This window comes from Pelmatolapia mariae, linkage group LG17 (genome assembly GCF_036321145.2).
Source record: "Pelmatolapia mariae isolate MD_Pm_ZW linkage group LG17, Pm_UMD_F_2, whole genome shotgun sequence".
Lineage (NCBI taxonomy): Eukaryota > Metazoa > Chordata > Actinopteri > Cichliformes > Cichlidae > Pelmatolapia > Pelmatolapia mariae.
The window spans coordinates 4,373,230-4,391,039 of NC_086242.1; the positions used below are offsets into that span (position 1 = coordinate 4,373,230).

General features: G+C 39.3%; 1 protein-coding gene across 1 annotated transcript; it reads right to left on the minus strand.

Moving 5' to 3' along the window:
• LOC134646931 (solute carrier organic anion transporter family member 1C1-like) lies at positions 1–12,849 on the minus strand. Its single transcript, XM_063500984.1, has 14 exons — positions 12,783–12,849; positions 9,889–10,030; positions 9,549–9,681; positions 9,173–9,297; positions 8,862–9,008; positions 8,480–8,578; positions 7,761–8,012; positions 7,210–7,374; positions 6,346–6,541; positions 6,017–6,182; positions 5,707–5,888; positions 683–747; positions 480–597; positions 1–211 (listed from the first exon to the last, which is right to left on the minus strand). Exons 1-14 carry the CDS (start codon positions 12,831–12,833, stop codon positions 1–3), a joined length of 2,052 nt encoding a protein of 683 aa, XP_063357054.1. The 5' UTR covers positions 12,834–12,849.
• Between the last annotated feature and the right edge of the window lie 4,961 nt (positions 12,850–17,810).

The window sequence follows — 17,810 nt, forward strand, 5'->3', positions numbered from 1 at the left end:
TTAAATAGTGCACTCCATGCCCATGTCTTCTTTGTCTGCAATGTTGATATTGGCATGTCCATTGGCCACTGCATTACTCTCCTGTCCATTTTCTTTGGACTGATTCTTCAGTGCTATTTTCTTCTGTTTCTTGACAATGTTGTAGTAGAGGTAGCCCCATAGTGTGTTGGTCAAGAAGTAGAGTCCAGTAATCATTCCTAGGTATGTAACTCTGAAAGTAAAGTACATCGTAAGAAATTACTGAAAATTCATCTGTCTGATTGCTTGCTCTAATTTGTATGTTAAACGTTTTTGTTTGCACAAAACATATATTTGTACAAGTCAAACTGTCTGTGTACAAGTTTAGGTACACAAAATTCTATAAAATATATAAAGATGATCATTTCACTGGTTAGAAACCACTGCATTCAGGTAATTAAACTGTGGTACATTACAAGTGACATATTCAAGCACAATGATGACGATAGCTTTAACTGTACCTAAACGCATTAGCATTATAGAGTCTGCATGCTCCACGGCCACCACAATGCTTTGTACCCCACTTCAAACAGGTTCGGTCAATCATTGCTCCAAAATATATAGGTGGAGGGATGCCACCTGTAAAACAAATCACATGTGATTAAAAAACAACTTTACCCCTAAAGGCTCGGTGTGTGGGTTGGGTTTTAGTTTTAGTACTCACCCAGAGTTCTTACGATCAGTGTCTGCATACCCAAAGCCAGTGACTTCAAGTCTGGTTGTATAGACCTGAATTATTGACCAAATTATACTATATCAGATACACATGTTAGCATTAAAACACACAATAAGATGGTAATAGTGTGATTTGGTTCTTAGAGAAGATGTGCTGGAAAGTGTGTCCTTGTTTAGACCTGCTGTCAATGAGCGTCCTAAGGACCGTGTGAGTCACAATCAAATGAAGATTTTTGCTTTGGGTTTTTGAATTTTTTGACCTATCAGATTGGAACTTTAAATTCAATTAATATCGTATCAGATAATTTAAAGAGAAAAAACAGTACGCAATCATCAACTGGGAAAATTAACACCAATTGTAGGCATATTTAGTGTACATAGTAGTTCTCTTTTTTGAGCAAAAGAGTTGCTAACTTTTTTCATAATAATTTAAAAACAACAGGTCTTTTAAGGAGTAGATCTCCTTCGGTTCCAGTTTCAGTGATTATAGTCCACACATGATCTACTCTGCATATGTTCAGAGGATATGCAGAGTAGATGGAGTGGTAATGAATTTCAGCAAAGCTGCACATAAGGTTTATATTTTATATTTATGAAATTACTTCATGAAAATGTTACCAGGTTATGCTACCACAAACAGTATATGGTACATATAGTGTTGGGGAGTAACGGAATACGTGTACCGGCGTTACATATTTAAAACACGAAATATGAGTAACTGTATTCCGTTACAGTTACCATTTAAAAAGGTGGTATTCAGAATACAGTTACTTTGTTGAAATAAATAGATTACACAGCGCCTTTTCCTGTTTCATATGTTAGGCTTTGCCCTCTCTACTTTTGGTAATTCTGCGCTGGTGGAAACCCAAACAAAACCCGCATTAAGAGGCTCTAATGCCTGTGTCTCAATCTCGCGGCCCATGTCACCCCTACTTGCAGCCTGCATAATGATGCGAAAAAAATATTTTTAAAAATTATTATTCAAAAAATAATTTAATATGAAGGCAATAGGCAGAGTGTTACAGGCATAGCCCTAAAGAATGTAGCCTCATGGGCAGTGTAGTCCATGCTGCAGGGAGAATGGACTGCCATACCCGTTATGTGTCTGTGAGTGAGGGAGGGAGAAAAAGGAGAGTCGAACAGTACGAGATGTCACTGAGCAGAAACAGGAGATGTAAGCATGTAAACATAATAATAACCACTAGAGTTGGATGTCTCGAGACCACTTTTACGTGGTCTTGGTCTCGTCTTGGTCTCAACGGACTTTAACTTGGTCTTGTCTTGGTCTCGACTGACTTTGGTCTCGGTCTTGGTCTCGCGTTTGGTCTTTTGGAGTGTAATTTGTTAGTTAGATGACAACTGTATAAAACAAAAACAACACACGAAGCAGAGAGCGCACCGTCGTAAATTCCCCCTAATTTTGGTATGATCCGAGCTCAGGCACTAGGCGACTGAGCACAGCACCTATGTGAGCCAGGGGGGAGAAGCTGCTGCCTGCGAGTTTGCTGCAGACAGAGGAGCGCTTAAGTTTGACCAGGTACCAAAGCAAATCATTCGTACTGTACAAGTAATGTAAATATGACGGTGTATCACAAAAGATTGATATCAAACTGATCACTTGGTTGCGTTACTTGCTCTTCGAGTGAATCAACAAATGGATAAATAAAAAGCCGAACAACAATGCTGTTTTTTTAGAGAGTCTTAGCTTACATTTCATATTTTCAGTTGTTACCCTCCACGGCTAAACAAATTCTCTAAATCGGTTTCAGTTATGTACTGATGAACACAACAATGGACATAAGGAGCTTCTTTCAAAGAAAAAACTCAGGTAGATGTTATTTTATATATTATGCTTTGTATGTTGTTCAGTATATTTCTATGCAAAACAAAAGGAATTTCAATACACAGCAGTATATTCACAGTTGAAACCAGATGTTTACATACACTTTCGGGAGAAAACATAAAAACTTTTTTTTTTTTTACTGTTAAACATCAATTTAGAGTAAACTTGTTTTGTTTTAGATAAATAAATGTTGAAATATCTTTTGAATTAGTTAAATGTCAGAATAAAAAGAGGGAGCTGTCTATTTTACCACTTTCATCAAATTTAGGAGTACATATACACTAAGTTTATTGTTAATTAATAAGAAAACTCCAGACGATTCCATTCTGAGCTTAAGAAGCTTCTGATAGGTTAGTAGAGTCCATGTGAGTAAACTGGTGGCACACCTGTGGATGCATATAAGACACCCCCAACACACAGAGCCTGTTTCTGTGACATGGGAAAAATCAAGAGATGTCAACCAAAACACCAGGAAAAGAATTGTGGAGCTCCATAAGTGTGGCTCAATTTTGAATACAATTTGGTGCCATTTGCAATTAAGAAATACAGATAGTTTCTCTCATTACTCTTAAAGTTAACAAATATGTTTTTTATATTTATCAGTCTAAACAAATAAACATTTAGTCTGATTTGATGTTACAATTAAAAAAAGTGTTTTTATCTGAAGAGTATGTAAATATCTGGTTTCCACTGTATATTTGATGATGTTGGTGTTTGGCTTGATTGTCAGCACAAAGAGGGAGAGAGAGGAACAGAGAGGGAGAGAGAGGAACAGAGAGAGAGATGGAGAGGAGAATGAGGACAGAACAGAGATGGAACAAGAGCAGGTGAGACACACATGTTAGTCAAATGGTTGTTTGCCAAAACTCATCAGAACATGTATCTAGTACCTAGTGTAACTTTTGATTCTGGTTCTGTTTTGGTTAAGTCCTAAGTAGTCCTGATTTTGAACTGTTGTAGTCCTATTTTAATTCTGGATCAGTTCTGGGTCTGGTTGAATTGGGGTTTAGTCCCTGTGTCTTGATACAGCCCCGACTTTGTTCTGCCTTGCTGCTTAATTAAAAAAATAGTTTAAGGTGTCCTGCATATGTGATATTTATCTTTTTTGAAAAAAACTCAAAACACAGCCTAATAATCTTTCAGTCATTTCTACCCTCACTTAATTTCCTTTCGCTGCTCAGCTCTCACACAGTGGCTCAGCTATGCTCCAATCCCTCCATATTGTGGCCGTAAACGAAGATGCTTTTGGCTGCAGTTTAAAGACTTTTTTTGTCTCGGTCTTGGTCTTGGTCTTGGTCTCGTCTCGACTTGGTCTTGGTCTTGGTCTTGTCTTGGTCTCGATACCCTCTGGTCTTGGCCTTGTCTTGGTCTCGGATTAGGCAGTCTTGACTACACACACATCCTAAGGTCATGAGAGAGGTCGTACCTTCTCTTACTGATTTATGTTATAGGAGGACACCTACTCTGTATCTGTTTAAGTATAAGAGCCCTTTAGGTGGACCGCTGGACTTCTGGCACCAGCTTTGGGGAGTCATTCACAGGGTCACATCTTGACACACACACACACACACACACACACACACACACACACACACACACACGCATACCTATACATACACACAGACTGTACTCTTTGTTCACATGTATGCCTATGTAAGACGTCATATGTTAATGAACTTATGCATATTCATGTAACCTCATGTAACACAAAGAGCTCTGGTGATTTGCGTCAATAAGGGTTTGTGCTAGACAGACCCATCATTAATTGGTGCTTCTCGAGCCGGATCCTGCAATCAAACATTCACCGAGGGGAAAAGCGCCAAGCCGGAGTTTTACGCCAGTCGGGACTCATAGAAGCGCGTGCTAAAGGACCTGTGACGTAAAATTCGTCACCAGGCTGGTGGGAGAGCGTCCATTTTTCCCTCGATGGATGATGATTGACGGGATCCGAGACTGATAATGCACGCAAAAGCAACACCAAGTAAGTAGAAAGAGAGCGTTATAGCTGCGCGGGTTCACGCGAGCATGGTCGCACGGTTTCACGTGGGCCTGAGCCGTGCGGTTAAGTGCAGGCTTATGAAAAGAAAGAGAGCGATGGCTCCTTAATTGCGCGGGTTCATGCGAGTACAGTCGCACGGTTTCACGCAGGGCTATGCCGTGCAGTTCCACGCAGGCTAGTGCAGCTCAGTGACTGCATGTAAACGCGAGTCCAGGAGCGCAACAGCCATGCGGGTTCACGCAGGCTGGGGAAAGTTATAGGCCTATTTTGCGTTGTGTGTGTGCGTCTGTGTGAGTGAGTGCGGCGCAGGCACGTGGTCTGTGGCACTGGTTGTTGTTGTTATCATGGGTTCCCGAGCAAGTAAGACTGCGTCACAGGGAGACAAGACATTGATGCAAGAATTCGATCCGGGCAGCGCATTTTCTTCCGAAACAATAAGTTCCGTTGGAGCAGCCTTTCAGCGCCTCTCTCTGTCTCTCGCAAGCAAAGTTGACCCAGACAACAAAGTAAAGCTAGTTTTCGGCTACGAGCCCGACACGGAACCCGACTTATTAGCCAGAGTAGTGCTGTGCGATATGACCAAAATCTCATATCCCGATATAAGACATCTATCATCCCGATAACGATATAAATCACAAAAATTTAAATTTTTTTGTAAATTCTGTGAATCTCGGGCAGCTCGACTTGCGTGAAGTGTTCCCAGCTGGGCGTTGTGTACCTGGAGTCGAGTGTTTTAACCGATGCATGAAACGATACATTTTTAGACATAAGTTGTAACTGCTGCTGTTTTCTTTGTGACTATTTATTACACGGCGTGCTGCGGGGAAAAGCCTGTTCTAACATTTGAGTCTAAGGTTTATTTTTTAGCACCTGACGGCTCTTTTTTTTTCTCATCTGAAAATACTCTGCATACTTATTCAGAATACGTTACTCTCATTGAGTAACATAACGGAATACGTTACAAATATATTTTGGGGCATGTATTCTGTAATCTGTAGTGGAATACATTTTAAAAGTAAGCTTCCCAACACTGGGTACATATTGTATATACATGTTTGCCAAACTATAACTCCACAAAAAACTGTGGATTTTTGTTACCCCTAAAGGCTTGAACATCTGCTTAACCACAAACTTAGAAGCAGATGTTCTTTAGTCAAATTGTGTCTCTCACCTGAGCAGAACAATGTATCCTGGCGTTCCTCCACAGGCAGAAATGAACGACCCAATTACAGACAATGCCATGTAGATTTTAAATTTTATGTCACAATCATCCTTCCTGGGACACTGGCCCAGCACTGCAGATGCGTTTGCGGCTGGTCCTGCCTCATTAATGCAGGTGCAGTTATGAAAACCCTAAAAACCAAGAAGAAAAGGTTAAAAATCAGCCTTAATTGTGGTCTGTCGGTAAGTTTGAGCTGTTTTTTTATTCACAGTAAATCTTTGTCTGTTCTAAACTCTCTGTTTGTCTAGACCATCATCACCATTTCTTTGCCCATTCCGCTGGAGGTCTGGCAGCCGGCCAGGCAGGGTGAGGCATAAGTCATGCCGTTGTATGCACAGACCGGGTCCCAGTGCTTCACTGAGCAGAAGCAATGTCCATTGCACTGTGACAGCAAAGTCTGTGGGTTGTAGGACACTTGAGGGGCTCTGGTACAGACAGACAAGTAAAGACACATTAACACTGTCAGTGGAGACATTTATGAGCATATTTTTAATTTATAAGACTAAAATAAACTATTTAAGTTCCAAACATTTAGTGTAACCAAGCCTAACAAATAGATCTATAGGCTTGTGTGTCCATTACACTCACCTCTGATATGACATGGTGAGACCGGCCACCTCTGCATTGTCACACTGGACGAAAATCTGAATGGCAAGCAGGCAAAACGACCCCAAAGAAGCACTAATTGCCACCGTGGCTGCTCCGATAATACCCAACTTGAAACGCTTCAGCACAAAACCTCCAGTGATGAAACCCAGAGCTACCGCTGGCAGGTTAAATATACCTACAAGGAAGGATGGAAATGTTATAAACATGAACATTTTCAGTGTGTCAAAATTTTAGCTTTGTCATAGTAACATTTGTTCTGCAAATCAGCTTGTAACACATAAACAGGAGCACTTGAATAGTAAAATAAGTGGACTTAGGAAATGCATAAATTCCAGTTTTCCGTATATTTTCTGAACCAATTTTATTTTAACAAAAAGGTAACTCCATAATGTTTTCACAATCCAGCAAGTAGCTCTTGCAATTGCAGCAATGTACCATAAGCAGACTTTGTAGGTCTATTTAAGTCCATTCATGCGCAGAGTACTGAGTACACACAAAAGTTGTTTGCGTTAAATGGTTTTGTTCAGCAGCCAACTGTTTTTATAATGTTTGGTGATAGAACAATTCATATTCTAACAATAACCCTGCCGGTTAGCCACCCGGTAATTAAATGCTACTTGACAAACATTCTCACTAGCACACACACACACACACACACACACACACACACACACACACACACACACACACACACACACACACACACACACACACACACACAAAAGGAACGCCCACAGTGGGCGATGTAGTTCTTATCACTCGCAATCACACTTCCCTTCAATAACATCATTGTTTCAGTTGCCTTGGGCTACATAGTGCCGAAAGCCAGTTTTTGCTCCGTACCTATGAGGAAAATGGCTTTGGTGGCTGACTGGCCGTAGACTTGCTCTATGTACTTTGGCTTGAAGGTGATCAGGCCAATAAAGCCGTTGACAGCCACGAGGGAGGTAAGGATAATCAGCGAGAAGATTTTGTTTCTGAAGAGTCGTTTCAGAGATGGAATGAAATCTGGTGAAATGCAAAGCACATGAAAGAGAAGAGGAAAAATACTTTTATAGACACATAAAACTAAGTAAATATAAAGTAAAATAAAACTATTATTGCTGTGTCAAAATTGTATAAACTATCTATTAGCAGGATAGGGTTTGTAAGGCATGCCTGATTGTATTGACATAAATTACCTCGTTACTAAACCTCGTTTTCCCGATGAGAATGTACTATTTATCATGTGTAATACTTTTCATGATGGATTTTTTAAGATCACAATTTAATAATAATCTCAAATTAAACTAAATGGGAATTTGAATCTAGCAGTTATATCTAAAAAATTATGCATTTTCACAAGACTTTCTTTAAGATCTGTTAGGCTAAATGCTCTACCAGCAGTGAATTACCTTTAGCCATTTCTTGAAATTTGACGGGTTTCTCCTGGGTTTCCTCTGGCAGGAATTGTTCCTGCTCTGTCTTTGTTGCAAGCTCTGTGCTTTTGCTTTGAATTTGCTCTTGCTCTTGCCCTTGCTTGGGTAAAGACTTTGGAAGGAAAAAAAAAGGGATACTAGACAGTAGAACCACTGTGCCAGTCACTATGAAGCCCAGCCACCAGGCTCCCACCCAGCGGGAGTCCTTATAGGTGATGGTGATGGTGTCTGGAAGAAGGGGAAAGGCAAAGACTGCAGGTTATTACAGACATTTTGTCTGTAGGACTTTTATGAGTGACTTCTAAGCCCTTTCATCATAACAGCTTAGTCATTAGTAGAAGTATGGAGGCAGTTCTCTGGCTCAGGGAATGTCAATAGCTCTAATCCAAGTAGTGAAGAAAGAGCTTATGTCAACTATGTCAACAGGATGAAGTGTTGGGAAATCCTCTTGCCTCTGGTAGACCCATAATTTCTCAGTAAAGAATTGGCTTGACTTTTGTAATGTCATGTTGCATTAAAAAGTCCAAATGGAAGAAAACATTTTGCTAAATTGAGACACGAATGAGTTTCAGTGTTGCTCAAGTCAACCAGAAGTCTTCTCTGCCTAATTAAACACTTCAATCAGGATATTACTAACATTGCAGGTAAACATTACTGTTACAAAACACTAAAAATTACTTTTTGTAATACCATACCTAAATCCACAAATCCAGTGTCCACATAAATCTTGGAAAGGAAGGACCCAAGCATGTAGCCAAACATAGGTCCCAAGATTCCTACTGTATGGATGCAGGCTGGCAAACGGAGCGGAAAAGAGAAGATAAGTATTGAGCAGTTTGAGATTTGGCCATGATGAAGGAGTACAGCGGCCTTCTGAACTGTTTAGGATTTTAGGCAGTGAGGAAACACCAAGGATAATTGAGTACAAGGTCAAAGAAATGTCAAAAAACAGAGGGTAATATGTCAAAGTTCATGATAGAGCAGTTATGAAAAATGGACAAAATAATAAATACAAGTGAATTGTATTAAAATGCATGAAAACAGTGAAAGACAGTAAAACCGTAAATGATGACTAACCCAAATAAAAAGGGGTGTTCTCTTCTCTGGAGAAGTCATCCAGATAGGAAATTCCCAGTGGCATGACGGGAGTCTCTCCAATTCCTCGCAGTATGTTTCCCAAGAATACATAGATCCACATGGGTGAACCAGCAGCCTTTTCACACTCTGGGGGGCGGGGGGAGAAACTTGACTTTACATTGTGCATATCATGAACGGAATAGTGTATAAAATCTAAAACAGAAAATGACTAAAATCACCCCAAAACAGTCTATTTCAGACTTGAGTGATCTTACTTCTGATCCATAGCAGGGAATGTGGCTGCTAAATACCTAATTTGGTCTCTGCATCAAGTGTGTCATCTGCATCAGTCATGCTGTGGTTGGACAGACAGGGCAGGATGCTCTCAGTGCTGTTGACAACAGCTTTGTGAGACATACTGGTCTCATATTTATACCTGGAAAATATTCAAAGTATTATCTGAAAATTGTCAAACATGTAAGTACACATACTGCTTCATTTCTTGGATGCTATAGAACACACATGCACTTTTAGCCATTTTATGCTATTACAGCTTTTGGGCATTTATGAATCTTATCAAACATTTCCAGTCTTTATTCTCTGGGAGCTCAACATAACTCTTAGTAATCTGATTATTTGATTGGTTCATTGTTATATTCATGAAGAAGAAGGAAACTTTGTACTGACAGTCCCTGGAAGAAGTGAGGCAGGGCTACAAGGAAGGATCCCACAGCCATGATCAGACAACCAATTCCAATCAGTCTGGGACGATGGAGCTTGGCACCAAAGTAGCTCACAAAGGCGATGATGAGCAGGTTGCCTGTAGAGAAGAATTAAAAATAAGGAATGAATCAATGAACAGCTACAGTCTTTGCCAGGCATGAGAGTTCAGCAGTCTGCTTATCTTGCTTTAAATATAACATAACCTGAAATTTGTGCTTTGTAGTCAATAAATTAGATAAATTCCTGTAGTTGATATAAACCATAATGCTAACATGCTGCTTTCAGTAAAAAAAAAAGTGCATACCCATTTCGAAGCTGCCATCTATAACACCAATCAGGGAGCTTGGGATATCAAACCGTCTTTCAATCTGTGTGATGGAGCTCTTCATGTAAGCTCCAGCAAAGGCTTTGGCAAAATATACAAATGCCAGGGAGGCCAGGAAGAGCTGGAAAACACACATAACCAGTTAGATTGATCTTTTCTAGACTTATTTGGACTGGATTACTGGAAAGAGCTGCCAAATGGTTTCTCAGAACTTCTTTAAACAGTCAATATGATTGTTGTGACCTGGATGATTGAATTGTAATCCCTTCTTCTGATGTGACCTACAGGGAGGTGAATGACAGTGTCTCCCATAATAGAATCAACTCACTCACTAAACATACCCACAGCACTTCACAAATGCTTTTACCAATGATTTACATTAAGTGACATTTGATGGGATTAGAGTACTGATACCCAGTGTTGGGTGTAACGCGTTACTAAGTAATGCATTACTGTAATTAAATTACTTTTCCACTGAAAAAGTAGAGTAACTGATTACTGTTCATTTTTAGGTATTTTAATTACAGTTACTTACAATGTACTTGCGTTAAATTGTAAATAATTAAACTCGCTGAATATCATTATTTAATTTCAATAATTTATCTTCTAAACGTAGAAGTAAACTCCGCCGCTTTAACATCGCTGTAGTGCAGCTGCACGTCATTTCGCGCCAGTTTGCTGCATAGTCGCATTCTAAAGCGGAAGATGTCGGACTCGGCTGAAGCCTGTGGCTGTTTTATGAAATGGACATATTCCCGTCTCTTCACTTTTCTGAAACAAGCAGACAAGAATATTACAGTAATATGTAAGCTATGTGCTGGGGAGAAAAAACTATCGGCTGCTGTTAATAGCACGAGTAATCTACTGAAGCGCCTGACACAAGAGCATAGACGAACACTTCTGAGTGATCCTTGTTCATCATCCATGGATAACACCGCGGCAACTCCTGCTAAGCAGGCAAAACATGATTTTACTTCAGCAGCACAGAAAGCGTCTGAAGGTGAGCTTAAAAAATGATTGCAGGCTACATTGTGGAAGACATGCTACCGCTGCGTACTGTAGAGTCTCCGTCTTTAAAAAAATTATTTATTATTTAAAGAGTTTAATTTCTATTGTTTGTCCACTCAAGGTTTATAGGGATTTTAAAAAGTATTTAGTTAAATTACTTATTGAGTAATTAAGTTACTTTTCAGACACGGTAATTAGATAAGTATTTTAAATACAATATTGATTAAGTAATTAGTAATTAATTACTTTTTAAAAGTAACTTACCCAACACTGCTGATACCAGAATAAGAGTGGTTACAACAGATTTTAAAAACCACTACACTAATTCATCAGTTATCAATCATCTTCCCTAAACTGATCTTGTCAAAGTTGTAGCACACACCGCTGGGAGTAATAGATGATCCCACTGTTGATCCCATCAGGGGAAACATTAAGTACTAGACAAACTCTGTTTATTGTTTCTAACAATCGCTAGCTACCTACCCAAAGTACGAATCAAGTGGTAATGCCAAGACCATTGGTGATAAAATTAACTCTAACAATCCCTTTCAGTTAGATTGGTTAGTCCTCTTTCTAAGAAATATTTTTTCTTGTAATGAACAAGCATATTCTTTACAAATATAAGAACATCTATGCAAGCTTTGCAACCAGTTTAGGTAATGTTAGAAACAATTCTCTTTGTATTGCAGCCAAAAAAACTATTTTTTGGCCAAAAAAACTATTTTTTGGCTGCAATACAAAAAAAACCCTAAAAAAAGAAAACCCATAAATTGTAAATTGTTAAACAGACAACAAACATTTTGCTATAGATGTGCACTGTGTTCTACATTAAAAAAAAGTGCTTAGCATAATATAATGTATCCAGCTTGACAAAAAGCTAATCGCTGAACACGTTCTGAACCCTTTAAACCTTTGGACCATAAAATAATTGATAGAAAATTGAAAATGGAGTGTTTATTGAGCCTTCTGACAAAATGTAAGAAATATTAATATTTGTATCATATTTACTACATCAGGCATTGTTTTTTTTTGGGTTTTTTTTGCAATTTGTTCCTTAAAAATGCATTGTGCATTTATTTTGGTTTTTTGTTGTCTTTTTTTTTTTTTTTGAAGACTTCTCACAAAAAGCCGTGAATCAAATATGACACACTTGGCTTTAATGGGGGTCATCGATTTAAAAGGTTAAATGGTACTTTGTACATAAACTGTATATGAGGTAACATTTAGTGGAGACCCTGGGATTTATTATTTTTATTTTAGGAATGCAAGCCTTGCATCCAGCTTTATGTTTGACGGTAAGATCGTTAATGATTGAAAAGGGACTCGAGTTGAAGGTCACAGAGCAAACTGTGAATGACCACAAACAGTTCAGGGACATTTCAGTCTTTCCCAAGGGGTGCTGGTGACTTTTTGTTGAAAACAACACAATGCAAACAAGCAAAGAAACAGACCAAAATCAATATTCATATAAACGGGCATTATCAGCTTACTTTAGAGCTGTTAGTGCCCTGTGTTTTCTAAATTGCAGTCTGTTATGTGCAATGCAACATAAATCATATAAGCCTGTAATGGACAATTAAACTGTCACGTTGTTGATAAAATGGGCCAGTAAACATCAGTAAATGGCATTTAATTAAAACATCTCACAGCCACTCCCCCCCCCCCCCCCCCAAAAAGAAAAAAACAAAACAAAAAAACTCCTCAAAGCTTGATTTAATGACTGCTTTCTAACTCTGCTTTGCAAAGAATACCACAAAGATGATAAAAGCAGCTTTACAGTAACATGCACTTTCACAGGTTTGGCTTTTGGCTCATTCACGTTTACATTTAAATTTCCAGTCATTAAAGCAGTGAGGGTTTCTGACCTTAAGCTTGGAGCAGCATGCCTCACGTGTTTTCTTGGATTCTACGCTCATGATGATGTCGTGCTTCAGAGAAATCCAGGACAGAAGAAAATGGAATAGCACAAGACCTGAAAATCCACAACAAGATTAAGAGCAGGAAAATCAAACCCTCAGTTGTCTAGATACTGTCTCAGGTGGCAGCATCCTAAAAGGTGTCTAGCTGCAAAACTACATAGTCAGTGCATTGATTTGTTTCCAGAGTTTGTCCCAAAAAGATCAACGCAACTATTTGGTCTCAAAGAAAAATGTGCATTTACCTGACAACCAGCAGTTGTCCTCTGAGGAATGGCGGTGGAAGGCTGATTGTCCCTTTGCGCAGGACTTTGTGCTGAAAACGGGAGTCTTATCTTTAGCAAATTACAAGTGAACATCACCTGTAATCAGTAACTCAGCCACTCATGTGAGTTTGTTTTCATGTCAATAAAAAGTCATCCAACCCCTTCAACTTTCACACACAGCCACTCGTTCACACAAATACAAGTGTGACAGCGGTGGTGGCTTTTGTCGAGTGATTGTATGAACAGCATCGAAAGGTTCAGAAGTTCACTGAACACACAAACACACACACACAGACATTCACAGACCCGCACATCCTCCTCTGAGAACTTCATAAGCCTCCTGAGTAGCCATCCTTTTGAACAGACAACAAACAGCAGCATGAAACGGGCCAAAACTTATTGTAATACAAACCTGCTGTTTCTGTTGGTCTGCTGCTTTCAAAGTGAAATACTTTCCTCCTCCGGAGAAACTCGGCCTTTTTGTACGGTTGGGTGTCTCAAAGATGTGATCAAAGTCTTCCTGTCCTATTGATAGCCTTTAACAATGGTTTTCTCTCTGCATGTCCTTCTCAGTGAGTACGGCAAATCACATCAAATCACAATGACGTGTCACCTTTGTGAGACAGAATGGAAACTTGTCAATAAAGCTGTGAAATTATGGGTTTTTTAGGGTTAACAGTTGTTTGTTAAACTATCTGCAAACATCATTTGGATGGTTATTGTAAATTCGCAGCAAAATAATGTGTAGTGCATCTGGACACTGGATGGATATAAAGTGTGTTTGTAATAGCTGAGTAGCGGGAAGGGGTGACTGTTTCACTGCATCAGCACTGCACATTTAAAAGAATTAGGCCTAAGATCAGTTCTCACATATTATTACCCCATATCGCTTTGTGGGAGTGTTATTTTATTATTATTATTAGCTAATTTTCAATTTAAAAACACATCTGAGAAAAGTTGGGATATGGGCATGTTTACCACTGTGCAGCATCCCCTCTTCTTTTGGCAACTGACGAATGTTGTTTCATTCTTATCTGATATTGGACTCCTACTGCTCAACCGCCCTTGGCCTTCTTTGTCATATGTTTATTTTTGTAACATGCTTTGGCACATTTCCAGTTGGTGAAAGGTCTGGACAGCAGACAGGCCATTTAAGCACCTGGAGTCCTGTACCACAGAGCCCTGGTGTTGTAATAGATACAGTATGTAGTTTAGCTTTGTCTTGCTGAAGTATGCAACCCCCAAAAAAGCCATCATCCAAATGGGATATGTCATTTTAAAATCTGCCAAAAATATTTCAGCACTGATGGTGCCTTTCCACATCTCTCAATTCCATAATATGATGCATTCCTATCCCATCAGAGATCCAGGCTTTTGAAAACAAGCTTCAGTGTGAAGAAGAACAAGAAGTACTGGAAGTGATGGTATGGCCCCCACAGAGCCCTGATCTCAACATCATCGAGTGTGTCTGGGATTACATGAAGAGACAGAAGGATGTGAGGAAGGCTGCATCCACAGAAGATCTGCGGTTACTTCTCCAAGATGTTTGGAACACCCTACTAGCCGAGTTCCTTCAAAAACTGTGTGCAAGTGTTCGTATAGACAAACAGCAAACATGGCTCTTCTGAGTCATGGTGGGGACCAAGATAATAAGCAGACTGGACTTACATCAGTTGCAGTTCAGGAGCTTCGGGCACCAAACCTCTCAGTGGTTGAATGAGAATGTGCTGCATTATGTTGATATTGGAGGGGACGGGAAACTGATTCACACAACAAAATAGCTATCCAGGTATTTCTGATTGTTGGAGCAGGGAATCAGGAAATGGAGAGGACAATTGGATTGGAGTAGCCTTCTTCCGCATGCTGAATGTGTCACGATCCTGGATCTTCTAACCCAGCGTTTTGAGTTTTAGTTTATTTTTATGTTTAAGTCCTTTATTTTTTCTGCCTAGGTTGTCATTACAGTTCTTTGTTATTAGATTCCCCTTGTGTCTTCCTACCCCTGTGTTAAGTCTCCCTTGCTCTTCATGTGTTTCATGTCTGCATGTCTTTTGTTAAGTTCATGTTGTCAGGTCTGCGTTTCATTATGTTTCCTGTTTTATTTTGAAGGTCTGTGTCCTATGTCAGTGTAGTCAGCTTTGCTTCCTTTGTCTCATTATGTCAGACTAGTGTCAGCTGTTTCCCCATGAGTTTCCACTTCCCCTAATCACCCTTGTGTGTATTTAGTCTCTGTGTTTCTGTACATTCTTTGTCAGGTCGTCTATGTTCACGTCATGTTCTCCACGCCATGTTTCTAGGTTTCATATTACAGGTTTTTCATGTTGTTTGTAGTGATGGTGAGATGAAGCCTCGTGATGAACTGAAGCTTTCCATCCAACTGGTCGACTCGTGGTTCGAAGCATTGTGATGATTAATTTGCTCTACTGCGCCATCCAGTGGACGATTCAAGTGAAACAGGCTCTTTGATTATAATGATGTGATGTGTAAACCTCTAAACTGAATAAATAAATTGTTTTCATGGTTAATTATCCCGAATATTGTCTCAGTATGTCTGATACAAAAGAGAAAGTGGAAACTATCACGACAGAGTTTTGGTATGATTGTGTAACTGTGTAATCATGCTTATGTACATCTGGATAATGACACAAACTAGTGTGTGGCGCTTCACTTTTTAATAAACTAAAAGACAGAAATCAGATTATAGGATCTGTAGTGTTGTTTATTTATATTATGGTACTTATCATTCGTGATATTTATTACTGTGTGCATACTTTATTAGGAGAGATGAGATCAAAAACAAATCTCTTCCTTGCTGGTTCCATTGAAGAAGAAATGCTCAAGTAGCAATTCCACAACACAATGTGATGGGGGAAATCAGCTGTGTTTTGCTGCCCATTTTATTTTGAATCTGGCGCGAACCGGCGAGCTAGTTCCTGAATCAGTCACATGGTACGGACTGTCCGCGAGACCTCGAACGTCACTGCATACGTAATCAAAGCGAGCCTCGATACGCGCTTCACAAAAACTCCCCCGAGATTACCCGACACACGCTTCGAAGTTTCGACACACAGGACCAGTGATGGGAATAACGGCGTTACAAGCAACAGCGTTACTAACGGCGTTACTTTTTTCAGTAACGAGTAATCTAACTAATTACTATTCCTATCGTTACAACGGCGTTACAGTTACTAACAAGGAAACGCGGTCCGTTACTATTTTTCAACAAACAGACGGTTGAAGCTGTGTTCAGCTTACCGCATCTTATATCAGCTGCACGGAAGTAGCTGTAAGTAATCTGGACGCTACAGCTTTAAGCAGCTGCGCGCTCCCGCGGACGGCAATCACGGTCACTGTCTAGCACAACACACCTGGAGCTAAGGGGGCAAAACAATCGCATGAGTGCTGCTGTTTGACTGAGGAAGAATAAAGTAGTCGTGGTAAGTCAATCACATGACCACTTAAAGACAAAGCAACAAGGTGATATATACCAGTTTATAAACTGTGTTGATAGGCCACGTAAAACCAGAGTCATGATAAACAATATATACGCGGCGTTTTTCCTCAATAGTTTCGCCACGTTAGCGCTAGCAAGCACTCTCTGCTTATGAGCAAAAAAACCAAAACAAAACGGGAAGTTTTAGGAGTGATGGCGAGAGAGAGAGAGAGAGAGAGAGAGAACAGAAAAAGAGAGAGAGAGTTTTGAGATGTGAGATTTGTGACGTTTAGCATGTTTGGAGTGTGTAGTTAATGTGTTGTCTTGTGTAGTTAGTGTGTAGTGTTGTGGATAGTTTTGTGTTGTGTGTCAGAACAATGAGGCGACTGCTGTCTCCAGGTAGAAACAGGAGTGATACACCTGCTGCTGTCAGACCTGCAGGTATCAGGCTGTGATGTTCAACTTTGTAGTGGACACAAAATATTTTTTTGGAGTGGCACAAATAATTTGTTTGCCATCTTATTGAAGAACAGCTGATTGTTCTGTAAATAGTTTGAAATGGTTATTTAAAAAATCAAGGTAAAAGGTAAATGGATGCAAATAACTTTGTTGTTTGCAAAACTTGTGCATAGGATTTTAAAATTGACCATTAATATTTGCATTTAAAGTTATGAAATATGAGTCATTAAACATGTTTATGGTTGTTACAATAAAAATACAACTTTTCTACTCTGATTTTATGTTTTTTGTCTGATTTTAGATCAATTCTGGTTATACAGTTTGTCAAAATGAGAACATAACTGTAAATTCAGGCATGTGAGGTTGTGCTAAAAAGAATGATACCAAACAAGGCAAAGCAAATAGTTTTTAAAGGTAAAATGTGGAGGGAAAATCAAGAGTAGTAAAAAAATGGCCAATTATACCCTGGACCCCAGAGGGTTAAACGTTTTTTGTTTTTTTTAAAGTAACGCAATAGTTACTTTTCCAAGTAATTAATTACTTTTACAATATTGTAACTCAGTTACTAACTCAGTTACTTATTTGAAGAAGTAACTAGTAACTATAATTGAATTACTTTTTCAAAGTAACTTGCCCAACACTGCACAGGACACATCACTAGTTGTTTGTTTAGTTCTCCCAGTTTAGGTTAATGTTAGTTTTACTTCAGTTTGCCTTACCCTTTTTTTGTACCTTTTTTACCAGCCTCATTAAACGGCTCGCTTTTTATTAATCCAAGTTTTGTTCCACATTCCTTTTGTGTCTCCATTTTGGGTCCAC

Bases quoted from the DNA above. Each gene is read 5' to 3' on its own strand.
- LOC134646931 (XM_063500984.1), bottom strand. From the start codon at position 12,833: ATGAGCGTAGAATCCAAGAAAACACGTGAGGCATGCTGCTCCAAGCTT. The intron at 10,031-12,782 runs GTCAGAAACCCT...TGTGTTTTCCAG, and splicing joins CATGCTGCTCCAAGCTTAAG to CTCTTCCTGGCCTCCCTGGC. The intron at 598-682 runs GTGAGTACTAAA...TTTGTTTTACAG, and splicing joins ACTGATCGTAAGAACTCTGG to GTGGCATCCCTCCACCTATA.